The sequence below is a fragment of the Trachymyrmex cornetzi genome, unplaced genomic scaffold (genome assembly GCF_001594075.2).
Source record: "Trachymyrmex cornetzi isolate Tcor2-1 unplaced genomic scaffold, Tcor1.1 scaffold5, whole genome shotgun sequence".
NCBI lineage: Eukaryota > Metazoa > Arthropoda > Insecta > Hymenoptera > Formicidae > Trachymyrmex > Trachymyrmex cornetzi.
Window position 1 is genome coordinate 872,594 of NW_017299806.1, and position 17,393 is coordinate 889,986.

Below are 17,393 nucleotides of genomic sequence, written 5' to 3' on the forward strand. Positions count from 1 at the left end.
TCTACTCGGGTATATACCCTTTGAAACTTTCACCAGCTCGAATAATGCAATTCTGTTATCACTGCAAACTTATTGTGAATAAATATTATAGGACGTTGCAGGAAATTTCTATGTATGTTCAATCTCTAGGACATGGATAGGTATATTTAATCTTTATACGTAACATTCGAATTCTGAAAAAGATAAAATAGATATACGTACGATATAATAAAAAACGTAATATATATTTTTATGATATTTTATAAGTACATTTTAATATATTTATTATATAATAATACATAATAAAGAAAGGTTCAAATAATTCAAATAAAATAAAACATAATCAGAAGAGTTACGAGCCAAAGCAAAACAAATTTTAATGTACATTAAAATTTGTTTTGCTTTGGCTCGTAACTCTTCTGATTATATTTTATTTTATTAATATATTTATAAATTTTATATATACACATATATAAAAATAAAATAAATACGAAATATATTAAAAAATATAAATATAATAAAATATTAAAAAAAAATATATATACGTGTGTAAATGCATATTTTCCTTTTCAGAATCCAAATATTATTACATTAATTTCATATAACGCTCTATAATGTGAAATGTTATTATTTCAAACTTAGAAAATTTTATTATCATTCTTAACTAATTCGACCAATTTCTAGTCTTGCATTCCCCTTTACGTCTTCAAATTCCTAAACTACCGTGTTCTCTCAATATTAAAAGCAAGGCAATCTTTTTCGACGCGTTTACCGAAGGTACATGTGATATGAGGAAAGTTCGATAAACCTTGGCATAGGTTTTTATCGCGTCGTAGATGCTCCTTTCTAGAGAAGATCACTTTCACCCACCGTCGTTTCGGTATCCCATTTCATCAGATTTTTGTGATGGAAATTACTGTTTGTGTTTAGACTAACTCTCGCGAGTACGCGATTTTATATTCTCTAAGCCTTAGAGCCCCGTCAGTCGAGAGGGTTGACTGGTTTGATGGAATCGCTGTTTGAACGTATCTCCGTTGGCGTAAGCTTTTGATAAATCTGCCGTTTGATAGTGGAATGTGCTTGTTCGCGTTGTATGCTGACAAGTGGAACTTTTTAATAAAGATGCAAATCAGAAATGTTACGGTTTATTCCTGCGCTGGGCCGCAAGACGCAAACACGAGTACATCCGAAAAGTTTGCATCCTAAATTGACCTTCTCATCAATTGCTGTATTAATCTTTGCGTATTTTATAAAGGCAACATGTATTTATCTTAATTCTTATGTATATTCTTTTTATTTATATATATTATATTTTTTATTAATTGTATTCACATATAATATATTTACATGCATATAATGAACTGAGAAGATAATATGGATAAGTATTTTTCTATTTATAAACTTTAATAATTTTCATTTACTATTCAATATTTGCACGTATCTCTGAAATATATGCCAGTCATTTTAGAACACTCTACATAGTTTAGACATTTGCGATTATGTAGAGCTATCAAGGAATGCTTGTGCGAATATGGATGATTTGCGTTGGAAATGAGCATCGAATGTCATCGTGCAACCGTCTCTTGAGATTAGCATCGAGTCGTGTATTTGTTTCGCGTTGAAAAGCGCTTCGTTGGCGAGTAGTTTCCATAAAGATGAAAAATGAAATCGGGGAAAGGAAGAAAGGCAAATGATTTTTTTCCCTTGTTTAATTGCGGAGGTACTCTCATTTTTATAGGAGAGGAAAAATGACTGTTAACAGAATATTCTCGAAAGCATATAATACCATATAAATATTTAACAGTATAATATTTAATGTTTAACTATCGCGGACTGATTATAATAATTTAATTGTAATTGTGGATTAATTCCTGGTCCACGAAAGTAGAAAAAAAAGTTATTTTACATATCCCTTATTTAAAAAAAGTGATAACTAAAAAAATTACATTGTCAGAGAGAGGAGAGTGTTAAGTTATTAAACTAATCAAATAATATCAGCAAAAAGAATTATTCTCTTAGCACGAGCAAATATTATTTTTGTCATTTTCATTTCACAACTCTTAAAACATCACTTTTTTGAGCTGTGATATTTTAACAAATTTATGAAGGTAAGTTAGTTCACTTTTGATGATTAATATTTGTCAAACTCATTCATAGCAATAACTCGAAAATCAAGTTTTTTTGTGTTGCATTACTGTTGAAATAAGGGAACGATATTTTATAAGTTTGCACTTTAATATGAAACTTTTTCTTCAGAATCATACATGTAACTACAAGTTGAAGCGCTTTAACTTCTTGCCTATAAGAACTGATAAAAACGTGATAAAACCTAACATTTAGGTTTTATCACAAGAAAGTTACAATCATGTCATTGCTGTAATCAAAATTGCACGTTTTATGACAAAATTTGAATGAATACGCAGATCGTAAAGCGATTGAAGTGCAATATTTATCAAATGCTACACGAAAAGAGGCACAGAACGGAAAATCGCTCAGGAATTCGCGTCCTTTTGAGACCGCGGTCCTAATAATAGCTTCTGGAATATCGAAGACAGTAGACAGGGGGAGGGAGAGAGAGTGGGAGAAGGGTAGATTAATAAGAATGAAATTGCAGGGTAGGAGCCAACGTCGTAAAGTACACGGTCGATGAAATCTCGCTCACCCCTTTCTCCCGTTTTCCCGCCCTCCCAGGATCGGCGGAGGGCACGGCGTCGTTATTAAAGGCATCGTAGAAAATAATAAAATGAAGATTAATAGCGCGAGCTTGCGTGCAGCCGCGATGATGCATCGTCGAGTGCAGTATGCATGAAGTTGTTTACGATATCGCCCAGAATTCCTATTGCGAAGGAGGAAACGGGAAGAAAAGAAATGCTCCGCTGCATGAGTAGTATCGCTGAAAATATCTGACGTGAAGCACAGCTTTATCAAAAGCGGCACTCATATCATACGTAGGATTCTCGGAAGAAACGCTAATAAAACGTATGACACCTCAATGCGTTGAAAAGTAATTAGATCGATCGTATTTAGGGATCGTAAAATTAGAGGGACATCCCTTGTTGCAGTTTGGAATCATAATTCATTCCTTTTCTAAAATCAGCGCCGATTTTTACGGTCGTTTTATCGCGTCGTATCGAACATGAGGAAGCAAATGTGCAGGTGGACGGTCGATCGATGTTTAATTCTGGGGGAACACGCAAGGCCATCGACGTTAATCAAGTTTCATGCCGCCGCGCTACTTAAGATCGTTCAGAAATCCGTTATAAATTCAATTTACCCGGGCCGGATATTCAAATTAGTCGTAGCAAGTTTTAAGTTACCGCCGCTGCCGGGGCGGTTACGCGACCGTATATTAACCCCTGCTGTCCGACCACTCCGGCATATTAAAATCGCAGATTTGTTCTCTTAACGCCTCGCCGCGAGTTGGAAATTATTTTTCGCATTCGATATTAGTGTCGATAGGAGTGTTTAACGTGGAACAATCCGCCAGAATTGAGAATTCAGAATTTTATGTGATTAATTCGACCACCCTTCGAAGGACTTCGCGGGACCTATTTAAGAGATTAACTTGCTGGCGATATATTTTCTTTATGACAAAAGAACGGGCGATTGAATGGACACAAAATTATTAAGCGAAACAAAGGAAGCTGTTAGGAAATGAAAATTGGGATTTGAATATACTCAAATTAAACGAGAAAAATTTGCTAGAAAGTTAACATTAACCAGCTGAGGTCCTTTAGTTTAAAAATTATATTGCAATTTAATGCTTTCAGTCGCTTTGTCTTTTTATATTATTAGATTGTCTCGTTATATTATATTAAAAAACGCCAGAAACTCTTTCTTTTAAAACGGAGAAGGTTTCCATTTCTATTTGTGGAAAATTATTATTCACGTTCTCGAATATTTAACATTGATTATAAAACTTGAAACGTATCTTTTATTTTCTGTGTGTATTATTATACGGACTATATTATGAATAACGACAGCGCTTGGCTCTCCTTTGCCTTATTGTTTTATTCATTTAATCTTTAAACGTCTTTTTGGTACATATGACGTATCTAGCTCTTTTCCTTACTTTTATAATTTTATTATTAATAAAGGTGCATATATTTGCTCTCTTGGTACCATCATGTTTCGTATAATATTTGACATTTGATATATTTATTTTTATAAGCAATCGAATTGGATTGGATATCCAAGTATGTTGTTATTCTTGTAGTGTGGCGTTTAGGGGTTAACTTATCGAGAGTCCTTCAATTATCTATTTATTGTATTATTTTGGAATCAGATATTTAATTAGTCGTAATTACCGACTGCATGTTTACAGGTATGACGTATGCCCTTGTTCAAATTTATTTTGGATAGATACTCACTGCACAATCCTTGATACAAAACGCGTATCTCCCGTCGATGCTGACATGCCTCTAAGCGAAGTTTGCACTCGTTGCTGTAGCTGATGCCATCATCGCCGCATACGGGTTGAAATTCTGCCGGACAAGTCGGACATTCGCACACAGCATTGCCGGCGATCTCCGCGCAAATTGCGCCCCATTGACACATCTGCGAACCGAATAGTCATATATGGGATTGTGTATGTGATGTACCGTTATACATCAAAAAAAGCTGTTACTGTCATTCGTCTTGTTTCCTTCTTTTTAATTTAGCATCACGATTTTTTAAGATGCTAAAGTGTCGATGATAAATTGATGCATGAATGCTATAATGTTGGTAATAATAATTATATATAAATCTATACAATGTAATTATTATTACTACCATAAATAATTTATATGAAAAGAATAGTTTTGTTGAAATGTTTAAAAATTTAGCTAGATAATTGAAAATAATTTTATCGGACTATCAAAATAATTATATAAGACTTATGTAAGCTGGTTTAAGCTGATTGCAAAAATGTCAAAACTTCTTACAATATATTGCTTATCATGATTAAATTTTGCACGTAATTATTTTGATGGTTCAATAAAATTATTTTCAGATTTGTACTATCTAAATTTTTAGATACTCAACTATGTCATCGTTCTGTGTATTGTACATCTTACAATTAGATAATTTGTTGTCTTTTTTTACATAATATAATGTCATAATATATCTTAAATTGTCTGAAATTAAGGCAAACGCAAATACAGTGGAAATGTAAACAAAGAATAAATTAGATGATGGAAAGTTTGCCGACTGTATCAAGAATATCATAGCCCATAAAGTCGTTCATGAGAAATACATGGGATGAGAAACTCAATACAGGAATGTCTTCCTGAAATTCATCGAGCTCGATCTCTCCTCGTTCCTTTTCGTGCTAGTATCTACTAGCTTTCCCACGGAGATATCCGGCACAGCGTCATCCAATTAGTGACAATTGCTTTTGGCGAAGGAGCTCGTCGAAATGGTGAAGATCTCACCTCGGGCTTTCGAATTTCGCAGGGAATCGAGAAAGTATCGAGAGGGAGAAATAGTAAAAGAGAGGAAATTCCCTCCACACTCCATCGGGCTCTTGATCCTTTCCAATTTCTGCGGTGAATACATCCAGCAATTTCCATTTCGCGAGCGAGTTCGGTGTCGATTACGAACCTTGTTTTGTGGACCAATGACGTTTGTAGCTTAAATCTAGTTAAATTGTACCGCTTTAAATAGCAACGCGTTATTTTTTATAAAATTGAAAATAATCCATGTCAACATCACCGACATGATTTATCTGTGATAATTTAAACTTTTAATTATTAAAAATTATTTCCATCTTTTTCGCAGGATTTATTTTAGATTTTTCTGTGCCCGATATTTCATTGAAACAAGCATATGTCAAGAATGTTTTATACCAATATTTCCTCTCTCTGTTGTAAATTTTATACATCAATTATATTGATTGTGCTTTATACGACGTATTAATTTAATCAATCTCTCGAATTTAACGAAATAGCTTTCAATGAAACATCCACAAACTGAATTGCAGCTCATCGAAACGTTTTTCCTAAAGAAAGCTATTATAGCTGAGCGAAATTATTGTATGTATGTATATTATGCTCAAACGATACACGCATTGAACGTGTTTTTTTTCTTAAAACCGGAAGTAAATTTAGATTGAGTCGATACAGTATTTATTGCAGAAAGGTATTCGAGCAAACAATTTACGTTTAAAAAACATTCAACCGAAACTGTTTTTTATGCTGTAATAAAAACGTTAAATAGACCTACGTTTATTAAACCTTCATAAAATCGTGAAATGTATAAAAATATTATTTATTTTATTTTAAATAAATAATATTTTTAACTAGTATTTGAAATAAGTAAAAACTATTTAATATACGTTACAGACATCTCACATACATTTTTATAACATTTGCTAAATAATTTAAAAATCGTATCGTATTTTAAACATTTATTTTTCAGTTTATACATTCATTATATGATGCTAACGTTCGTATTTTGAATATAATTGTGTTGCTTCGGACGTATAAAAGAAAAATAAAATAAGATGCGCTACATAAAAAACGAAAAGTGTACTAATGCAAAAAAAGGCGCTACTAATACAAAAAAAGACACATGATCTACTTAAAGTAACTAATAATATGTAACAAGAAATACAATAACTAAACGAGTGATATAAATTGCAAAAAAAGTGGAATTATAACGAATTCAGCAAGAGCAATAATTTACATCGTCAAAATTCCGAGGATCCGACAAGAAATCTTGCTCGCGTCGCGCCAAGCGCGGAAACGGAAGCGGAAACCGCGAGCGTGCCTCGTGTTTCCGTACGTGAGATACTAGCTGAGACTGACCTTCTCGGAGCAGGGTCCTCTGGAGCCGCATGTGCCGACGTAGGCGACCTCGATGTTGTTCCTCGTCAGACACGCCTGCCTCTTTAGCTCGCACATGGATGTGTAGGTTGTTCCGCCGCGGGCGCACACGGGCCTCATTATCGGTTCGCAGTCGGGGCGACACTCGCAATTAGCGATCCCCTGCCGATTGATCGTACACTGCTCGTAGAAGTTGCATTTTGCTGCTTCGCAGGGATTTTGACCTGCGACATCGAACGATCGACTTATGTCACGATTATTCTTACTTTCACAGAATATTTCAGAAATCGTATATTTGGTCTACGATAGTCTCAAAATATTAGATTTTCAAAATATGGACAGTCATATAAATAAAGATTTAAAACCAAATTAATAATTCAATGAGAGACTATTGATTTGTTTGCGCGATTACAATATTTGTAATTTTAAAAAACCATGCTGAGAAAAAAATGGTCGCAATTACTATAATTTATTTACGGTTAATTGGGCCAATTATATATTTTTAACTATAATTTATAATCATTTTCGGTGCCAATTATATATTTTTTGTAGAACTAGAAATATAATAATTATTATTAGTATCATAAAAATATCTAATAATTATAAAAATAGAGCTCTTAGCCATAATTATTTTATTATGCAATTAACAACCACTTTTCTCTCAATATTATGAAATGCAATCAAATGAGCTATGGAGAGTTAATTTTTTAAAAAATTGAGGGGTCAATTTCACACTGGTAAGTTTCCCTATCATATAGGAAAGTAAAGTAAAATATAGCACAATTATAAAACTTTTTTATTTCATTAACTTGATTCTTAAGTTATTTTTCAACATAGTCACCATTGATATTGTGTCATATCATAAATCGAATTACTGTAAGTAATTCACTGTCGGACACGTCTTGTATTGGCATCTCCTTGATTCAAATTTGCTCACTTAACAATGATTGCAGTGAACTCAATTTCTGAGTGCAAAAATATTACCAATATACTCCAAAAAAAAACCTAACAATGCACAAGCTACTTGCATAACCGGTTTTTTTTTATATAATGGGGATGCCCCTCGTAAAATTATTAATCATTAATCAAAATTATTTATTACTGTGCAACAATTAATCGTATGCAGGAAGGCAATTTATACAATTTTCTGAAAATTTTATTGCCGTTGTATTTTACATGCCGAGTAAAAAATGTTAATGATTTTTATTACCGGAACTGCATGCACCGTTGTAGATTTTCTTGAGCGATAATCTAGAGCGACAGGCTTCCTGTCGAAGGTTGCATTCGTTCGAATATGTTTTGCCGTCGCTTCCGCAAACCGGCGAAAGTTCCAGACCACATTGTTCCCCGCAGCGACAGACTGGTTGCCTCGAACTATCCAGCTGACAGACTTCTGGTTTTGAGCACTCGATGCCTCCGCATGGATCTGGAAAATTAATTCGCAATTAGCAGTATCGACACACAATAAAATAAATTATCGGGAAAAGCACAAATTCAATCATATGTGCGATAGATGATGCGTGCATTATACTGATTAATTACGCTGAATAAATAGATGAGTCCTCTCCAGCTTCCTGAAAAGTATTATAAAAACATTTAATTTTCCTTAAAGAGGAAAATTATTCTTCCTTAGCTCTGCTTTATTTACTCCTGGCAAAAGGGATTCTTAATTATCTCTCAATTGTAGGATTCACTTCGTGAGTAATTATAAGGATTGATCAAATGATCCGCGCGTTAAAGGTTTCATTTGCATTCTATCGGCTCTTCTATCTCATTTCGGGAATTACTACTAATCCTGGCGAAATCGAATGAATTTAAATAAACCTTCTTGTGACTCTTTTTATGAGCCATTTGCATACGAAAATCGAGAGAACTTACATGACATTAGGCGGATAATGATGGAAGGTCACAAGGATCGTATGGTCCAGTTGGAGGAGACACGGTACCGAGATTAATCTTCGCCCTCGACCAAGGAAGGAAGGAAGTTAGATTCCGTTTCCTGTCTACAGGCGGTAGCTAGGTTTCGGCCTTATATACCAGCAGCTGACGAGGCAAGTTCTCCTCCGGCAGTGGTGGTGTTTCTCGGCGTTAGCTCGAGTTACAGTCCAGTGGAGCGACTAAACTCGACCCTTCCGTAACTCAAACCCGGACGTTCTCCTTCGTCGATGCTTCAGTTAGTTTGAATTTAGCACTAATCGATCTTGGGAAAAGTATCGTTGCACCATCAATTGCGAGATGACCAGTATTGTCGTTTTATCATTTCACTCTATTTGAATATATTCTTAGTATAATTAAGGCAGATTCCCAAGTACTTTTATTTATATCGTTCATCCATGTAGTTCCATCTCATTCAGACATCTCGAGATGAGTAACGATTAATGGACGACGAGAATGCTCCTCGCCACCCTTTTCATCGCTTCGTAATTCCATCTCCGTGCAATGGGGAGAGGTCCTTATATCGCTTCTATCGCTTGCATCGGACGAGATAGAACGATGTCATCGCGCCCTTTCAAGATCTCGGTGCCTTAATGGGATTTCTCATCGTGCTTCTTTCCTTTTTCGTCCGTCTGCAGCCTTCATCGAAACACCGGCCACGATCTGATCCCTCGTGGGGGAGCAAGAGTATGAGGATGGTTACGCCGGCGCGTTAACTTCACGCGACATTACCCTGATGCGGATTTCTTTGTATTATCGGGCCGGGGCTACGACGTGAAAGCCGTCGGAAGACCTTTTCAGTATGGACGACGGACTTGCTGTTCGACGGCTGGAATCTCCCGTGGAACGTGTGCAAAGACTGGCGACACGATGCGGTATATCGCGACGCGAGTGACTGATGAGCACATTCCTTGTATTATTGCCGAATTGTCATTTAATTTAGCGAAGGAAAGAGACGTGACAGGAGTATCAATTTATTTACGGACAATAATAATCTTGGATATCGCGCTGAGAGAAAAAATTTTTATGATTACACCGTAATTTAACTATGGAAAAAATAATTTTGCGAAAAAATCTAAAAATTTAACTAGATACAGATCTGGAAATAACTTTGTTGGACTATCAAAACTATTATGTAGGACGCTCAAGCATAATGAACAATGCTGCAAAAAGTTTTAACATTCTAGAAACTGTTGGAGTGTCCATAAATTATTTTCATACTCCAACAAAATTATTTTCAGACCTGTATTTAGCTAAATTTTTAGATACTTTAACAAAAGTTTTTTTCGTATATAAATATTATCATTATTACTAATATTACGGTTATAAAAAATGTTCCTAATCCTAATTATTTTACTATGCAATTATAGTCACAAATACCGAACACTTTTTTCTCAGTGTATATAATCGCGAAACATGCTGTTGTGTAGCAAATTATTTAAAGAACATTTTATTCTAATAACAAAACACACAAGCTTCTCAAAAGATTCTCGATTTACCAATTTTGATGAATTGAGGATTATTTCTTGAAGTGATTTTCGAATAGGAGAGAATTGAGAACCATTTCCTCGAGGTGATTATCAAATAGGAGAGACGCTCGCGAGGCAACCGATTTATGTACACATGAGAGTGCATCCTAGTTACTTCCGCTAAAGCAACTGCAAATATCGATCCTTTTTAGACGCCTTCCTTTCATGTGCAGATATCGTGCGCATACCTCTCCCGCATTCTACAAGTACTGCAAGCGGGAATATCTCAAAATCACTCAGCGCTCGGTAAAAGCCTTGTAAATTGCCCGTCGCCGTCATCCACGGACAGAGCAAGTCAGCATCATCCATTTCGTCTGTAGCTTTACGATTTTACCAGTTTGCAAGTCTGCTTCCCTCTGGAAACGAATGTCGCGAATTGCGATAAGATTTCAAGAGAGAAAAAGACTGTATATATATATATACTATTTTCCCCCAAATCTTTATATTTAAATAAATAAAAAAAAGAGAGAAAAATTCAACAGAATAAAACACAGGGTAAACGGCACATAAGCCATAATGTACAAGGTATAAACTCTCTTGGAGCTAAAATCCCGTCGAGGCTTCTCATTGAGGTTTTTCTTCACGCTCGTCTCGACCGCGTCGCGGAAAACATCCGGAAGCCCTTCCTTTCGCCCGTGACTCCGGAAACTATGGGAAGCTATACGAGACACGGTTTGACATTACGCGGGCGTAGGTATAAGGGTATTATGTCTGGGGAGCAATAACTGGGTTTATGTTAACGGCACCTCCGCGGTGCTTCCGGCTTGATGTACGCTCCGACTTTCGCGCAGCTGTCTCTGTTCGACCTATCCACGTTCTCGTCTCTGCGTAAGCCTTTTCTGTGAATGTTCTCTCTCTCTCTCTCTCTCTCTCTCTCTGCGTCACTTAGGCCCCGAACGCGTAAACATGAGCGCGTAAGAGCGCAAGACGCAATTTACGGGGTTGCGGACGACGTAAAATTTCAGCTGAATTCGAGTGGCGGTGCAAGCCGGACAAATTGCCGGCTGCTCGTGTAAAGATAAGTTTTTTACGAGCGCGTCAAAAAACGGCCAGAAAGTAGCGGCTGTCTCGGTACTTGTTTCATGATGTTGCGGTTGATGGTCGACGATAACCGCCGTTGAAGCGCGAGAGCATTAATCTTTGGAATTCAAAGTGTTGCGATCCGCACTGAATACTGAATCTTATACTCTCTAAAAAAGATATGAGTATGGATTTAACACCGACACATATTTTTAGCAACAAAATATTAGGGAAATTGTATGCACTCTAAAAAATTTGGATTTAACACCGTACGATGTTTACACTAAAAAAAAAAGATGCAGCAAATGAGATGGTATAAAATATGACATAGCATTTTTAATTGGTTGCAACAGTCAATTTTTGATTGCGTTAGCCTATCGAAATCCTATACTGACATTGTAGATAATCTAACGCAACCAAAAATTAGCTGCTGCAGTCAATTAAAAATACTATGCCATATTTTACCACCTAATTTGCTGTAGCAGCCAACTTATTTTTTCAGTGTATATAATTCTCGCCATGTTGACATGAATAAACATGATATAAACATCAATCTATGGCGTGGATTTAATAATGTTTTTATCCATATCATAATAAGGTTAAAATAAACACTATGGGTTTTAAATTGACATTATGATGATGTTGATATGAATAACAGGGATTTTTAATCCACATTAATATTAACACGTTGAGAATTATATAAATACCGCATGATGTTAAATCCACATCTATATTTTTTACAGTGTATGCAACTTCCACGTTAGCTATAATTTTGTTAGCTATAAATATGTACCGGTTTTTAATTGAGACAATTTTTACGAAAATCGTGTCTTCATCTCTTCTAATTTAAGCTCTTCCACATTGGAAATTATAGTCCCCCGCAATTTCTTTCAGAATCATGTTCGCTCTCGTAATTTTCATACGTTTCTAGCGACTCCGTTAGATCGTTAGTGATAATATGACAACATGATTAATATCTAATTCGCAGCGATGATATTTCCGGGCCAACAAGCATAGTAACCAGAGCTCGTTAGCGGCTCTCTGACTGATGAGCGCAATACTCATATCCTCTCTCACCACATGTAATCGAACTCGCGCGAATCCTGTTGAGTAGCAGCTTGTTTGTCACCGCCGGTTTTTAAGGACGATAACGTTCGTTCTTGCTGCCTCTATCCAGCTACGGCGCAATCTCGCTATCGACACTTACGCGATCATCGATAACCGATTGCACCCGTTACTTACGTCTCCCGTTCGTTTCTTGTCAACTTGTGCTCAATCGTCGGCACGAGAGATCGTTTCCGGCGGTCGCATCCCTTTTTTCCGCCGGCGCCGATCTCGAGCCTCAACGTATAGGTGCCTTCGTTTTCTCGTCTGAGAATCGTTTTCTCGAACCTGACATCACCGAAATTTCCGGCTCGTTGAGTCCCTCGTTTGCAAGAGGTCTCGTAGATAAACACATTTGCTTGTTGGTTTGTCTCGGGTTTACACCACGCGTCCCTCTCTTCGGCGTCGTTTTCGCCCTCGTACGAGAGCGAGCGCATCGTCTCGGCACGTCTCAGCCCCGGCTCGGCGAGTGTGAGAATTTAGTTGAATCTATTTCTGAGGTGCCACGCCTCGGGAATCCGACGTTCCCTCATGGCAGGCTCTACCTTTTCCCGGTCGACCCTTATTTCGGCACGTTCGAGCGTGAAGAAAATAGCGTGTTTCTTTCTTTTTCTCGAGGCTGGATATGCGTGACGGGAGCGACTTGCGGGCGGTGTCTCACGAAAGCAAAAGAGAAGAGCATAGAGAGCTGGATAGAGATGATAGAGGCGCTCCTTTCTTTACGACGGCAGGAAACTCGCTCGGAAGACGAACCAAGGCGCAAGCGAGTTGGGAAAATATTTCCAGGAGAAAGCGAAATAAAAATTTAATCAATACGTTGCCATTACCGACGACGGAAGTATGATATACGAGACGGCACTGAAACATTCATATTCTGGGTACGTTCGACGGTAATAAAAAACGAATAATCCAAATAAACTAGAAGAAAGCAGCAGAAGTAATACAATTGTAGATTTCGTTTATGTAAAGAGAACTTTTGATTTATTCGCAGCTGCTGATCTGACAGATCTGCGATTTTCTCCTTCAGAGTTGATATATTAGTAGTATTTTACTTCCTTTTATTTTTATTTTTTAATTTTTTTTTAAGTCAGAACTTTCAAGAAATGCTTCAACACCATATACTGTTCCTCTTCGTGTTATATTTACGATGCTAATAAAAGTGGCTTATGTAAGGAATCGATAATTACGTTGGGCTCGACATCCGCTGCTCCTGCAGCGGAGGTTTTCACCCTCTTGCACGGAGTTTCAGACGCGGAGGTTCAATTTCGCTTACTCTTTTTCCACGTTCCGTTTCACCATCCAATCACGACCGCGAAATAGTAGCTGCACCGGCGAACGAGGAGGGGAACCGAAAAGTCTCGAAACTTTTGGGAGTTAATTTGATTTATCGTACCGTCGTACCGTCACTTCAGATTCATGCCTGGAGCAACCAACCCTTCATCTATGTGATGAGATGAATGAGGGGGAGGGGGAGAGAGAGAGAGAGAGAGAGAGTCGCAAAATTCACGAATGCTGGATTTTGCGAGGTGGCACTTTGAGGAGAATTTATTATTGATTCCGGCGTTTAAAAGGGTCGCAACTGGTGCCGATTGATAAAAGGGCAACTCCATTGTTGTACTATAGGCTTTCCGCCCAGCGGGAGAATCGACTGAGGAAACTCTGAGTCTTCTCTCTCCTCCTCCTCCTCCTCCTCCTTCCTTCGCCCTCTTGCCTTCCACCTCATCGTTCGCTTTCGACCATTCCTAGCCGGATATTGCGTTTCATTGTTCCTGGTATAATACGACGGCAGAAACAGTGGAACGAAAGGAAAAGACGTTCATCTTTGTAAACTTCCGGCGCGCAACTCGCTCCTTTTCGATTCCGCCATTACGTCTCTATTACACTTTCTTTTACCGTGTACGTCGCGGGCTGTTATTAAGCTCTACGATTACATCGTACGACGAGCATCGGAGATTTACCTCGCATACATATATACGGCTATAAAGATTATTATTTTCAAGTATCGCTCTTTATACGCTCGTAGGATTTATGACGCTTTACTGCGTGTGATTCTAACATGAGATATCTGCACGCTGTATAATGCTTTCGTCATAAAAGTTCGCATGCATTTTCCCGTGCAGTCCTTTCAAAGTTCATCCATAATTTTTACGCATTAAAATTGCAGTTTATATAGTGTAATGTTGAACCATTAATTACACTAGTCACTTATTTCCGTCATGTAAACCTTGCCATGTAAAAAAATTGCCTTTTAGAGAAGGGTAAGAAAGAGTATAAAGCTAATTCATGTGAAAAAAACTGTTTTATAACTATTGTGACTTTTAATAAAAAATTTTTAATAATTTTTAAAAATATTATAACAATACAAGTATTATGCTGCACAAAAATAGATTTGCAAACATTAAAAAACAGAAAATAATTATATTAGCTATTATTTTCGTGAATCTGGATATATTTTTGATCTCCTAAACAAAGTTAAATCGTTCAGATCAGTTATACACTGCAGAAATACTTAAAAAAATAAATTTATGCACGGTTTTGGTGAAAATTCAGCTTTTGCTGAAAATCTAAAAATTTTGTTTGGTGTAAATCAGAAAATAATTTTGTTGGACTATCAAAATAATATTTTAGAACACTCAAATCCATTACTAAAATATTAACATTTTTTCCCCAGCATTATCATTATGCTTGAACGCCCTAATTATTTTAATAGTCCAATCAAATTATTTTCGAATTTATATTTAGCTAAATGTTTCAACAAAAAGTCCTTTCCGTATAATTTTTTAAATTCGCTGTGGAATCACTTTTGTCCTTAAAACGGAGTTCATTACAACTAGCATCAGCTTTGCTCTGATCTTCTCCATTATTATCAAATCATCCTAAAGACACTATTTGTATAGTCCTTTACGTTTATACGTTCCTAACGATTATTCCTAAAGAGGGCAGGCAGATTAGAACCGTTCAACGACATATTTAACTAGCTCGTTAACCTGCGACTGCGATTATCGTAACCGTTACTGTCTACCGCGTCGAGTTGCGCAGTGCTACGAAGAAGACCCCGTGTGAAAGAGGAACGAAGGGAAAACGGTAAGGATGGACTTATCTAATCCTAAGCAAACACGGCCTACTCCCGGTAGCTACCTGTCTGATCAAACATTTGTCTTTACTACTCGGTTGATTAAACGCCTGCCAAGTTTGTACTACTTCCTTGGTAGGGAGAAGGGAAGGTTAGATGAGGGGAACTCTCTCATTCGTGAGCGTGTGTACGACTATCTGTGGACACGAACGGTGACAGCTGTGTGGAATATAGCGCATTAAGGCGCGGATATATGTGTAGAATGTCTTAGACTACGTACAGCTTCTGTAAGAGAAACGGCAATAATTTTATCGTCAGTTATCAATATTTAAAAATCTAACATTGACATCGTGATAGAATAAATTCAAATAAGTGTAACTTAACCCTTCGTTGACACACCTCTTTTTTCGGTTCGCTTTTTGACACACTGGGTGACTCACACCTCCAGAGCAATGTTTAAACAACTGACGTTCTTATATAAAAAATTCGAACAATATGGAAAAAATTATTGATCAATTTCAAGGTCTGTAGAATACATTTAAATAGTTTTTGATTGAAATTTCATTACAGTTTTGTGAAAAAAATTCTTGAGTTCAATGAATAGAGAAAAAATGAATAAAATCTGTGAAAAATTGTAACTTTTGAAAAATTTAATATTAAAAGTTAAAAATTTACAGAATTGTTATTCAGATATGATACTTTGAAAAAAAATAAGTTTGTAAGTTGGTTTTGGATAAAGGATATTTATTTTGCATATTAAATGTAGGCTATTTTGGGAATTGAAAAAACAGAGATTTTTTTATAAACATTGTATTTTTGTTCTACAAAATAAAAGAAAATTGAGTTTCAGAGAGTTAAAATAATTTTGTTTACACCCAGTATGTCAACGAAGGATTAATATAGTATATTTTATTTTTTTATTAATCCCATATGAGGAAACTTCATCTGATTGACATGACACAATGTATTAAATATTAAAAAAGATAAAGATAACTTTCTCTTTTTGACTTTCTCATTTAATATTTAATATAACTTACTATAATTATTGAAAAAGATCAAGTTCAGTTTTGATAAATAATTCTGTAAGAGAGCAGAGAATTTGTGAAACATTCTTTATAGGAGATCCTAATCTCCATCGAGAGTGCTGCAGATAAATAAAGAGAGTTTAAAAACGCTTATGTTAACCAGAAGGGTCTCTTTGCCGCTTGATAAATCGCTTTAGCGGAAATACAAATAATTGTAACAAAATATTTTCTACAGGAAAATATAAATAGCGGCGCTTTAAGCAGATGTGTTTAAACCAGCGAATTGTTTGGAATGTTGGTAACTTGTTGGCAACAAATAATAAAATACGAGTGAATACGAAATAACGATTTAAAGAGTGGTACAATATGGGAGCAACAGCGCGTAACTTTTTATACGCATTCAAAGTCGATTTTATCACAAAATAAAGTAAAACTGCATTGATATTTAATTCGTATTATACATGTAAGCTAATTTAATATAAAAATAGATTTCGTGTCGTTTATATCAGAGATAAGAATCATAGAATTCACGAATATTTGAGATATTCTTAAATTTGAATGGAAATACATTAATTTTAATTTCGATTTATTTACTTTGCGGAAATATATTATATATATTTTTTAATTTATTTTTTAGTGCAGTAACGATTAATCATTAGTTTTAATCAATTCAAGCGAGAGCAAAACACGCTATAACTATATACTTAATTTATTAATTTATTTTAATTTATATATATTTAATGCCAATTTGTCTAAGCCGGTCTAAGCTATACATTATAATTTATGAAACTGTAATCAAACTTTAAATTTCATAAATTTATCTTTGAAAATAAGATACCCCGCACGGAAAAAAAAATTTACTTGTTTCATGTAAACATATTTTCTTGAACTATAATTTATTGATTGAAAGGATTAATTATTT

The 17,393-nt window shown here is 35.8% G+C and overlaps 1 protein-coding gene across 1 annotated transcript in view; it reads right to left on the bottom strand.

Moving 5' to 3' along the window:
- LOC108765558 (agrin) overlaps positions 1-17,393 on the bottom strand; it is a 51,594-nt gene that overhangs the window by 29,959 nt on the left and 4,242 nt on the right. The window contains exons 3-5 of the mRNA XM_018514322.1: positions 7,996-8,211; positions 6,768-7,009; positions 4,350-4,536 (exon numbers count right to left, since the gene is read on the bottom strand). Coding sequence (XP_018369824.1) covers positions 4,350-4,536; positions 6,768-6,905 — 325 coding nt within the window. The 5' untranslated portion in view covers positions 6,906-7,009; positions 7,996-8,211. The remainder of the gene's footprint in view (positions 1-4,349; positions 4,537-6,767; positions 7,010-7,995; positions 8,212-17,393) is intronic.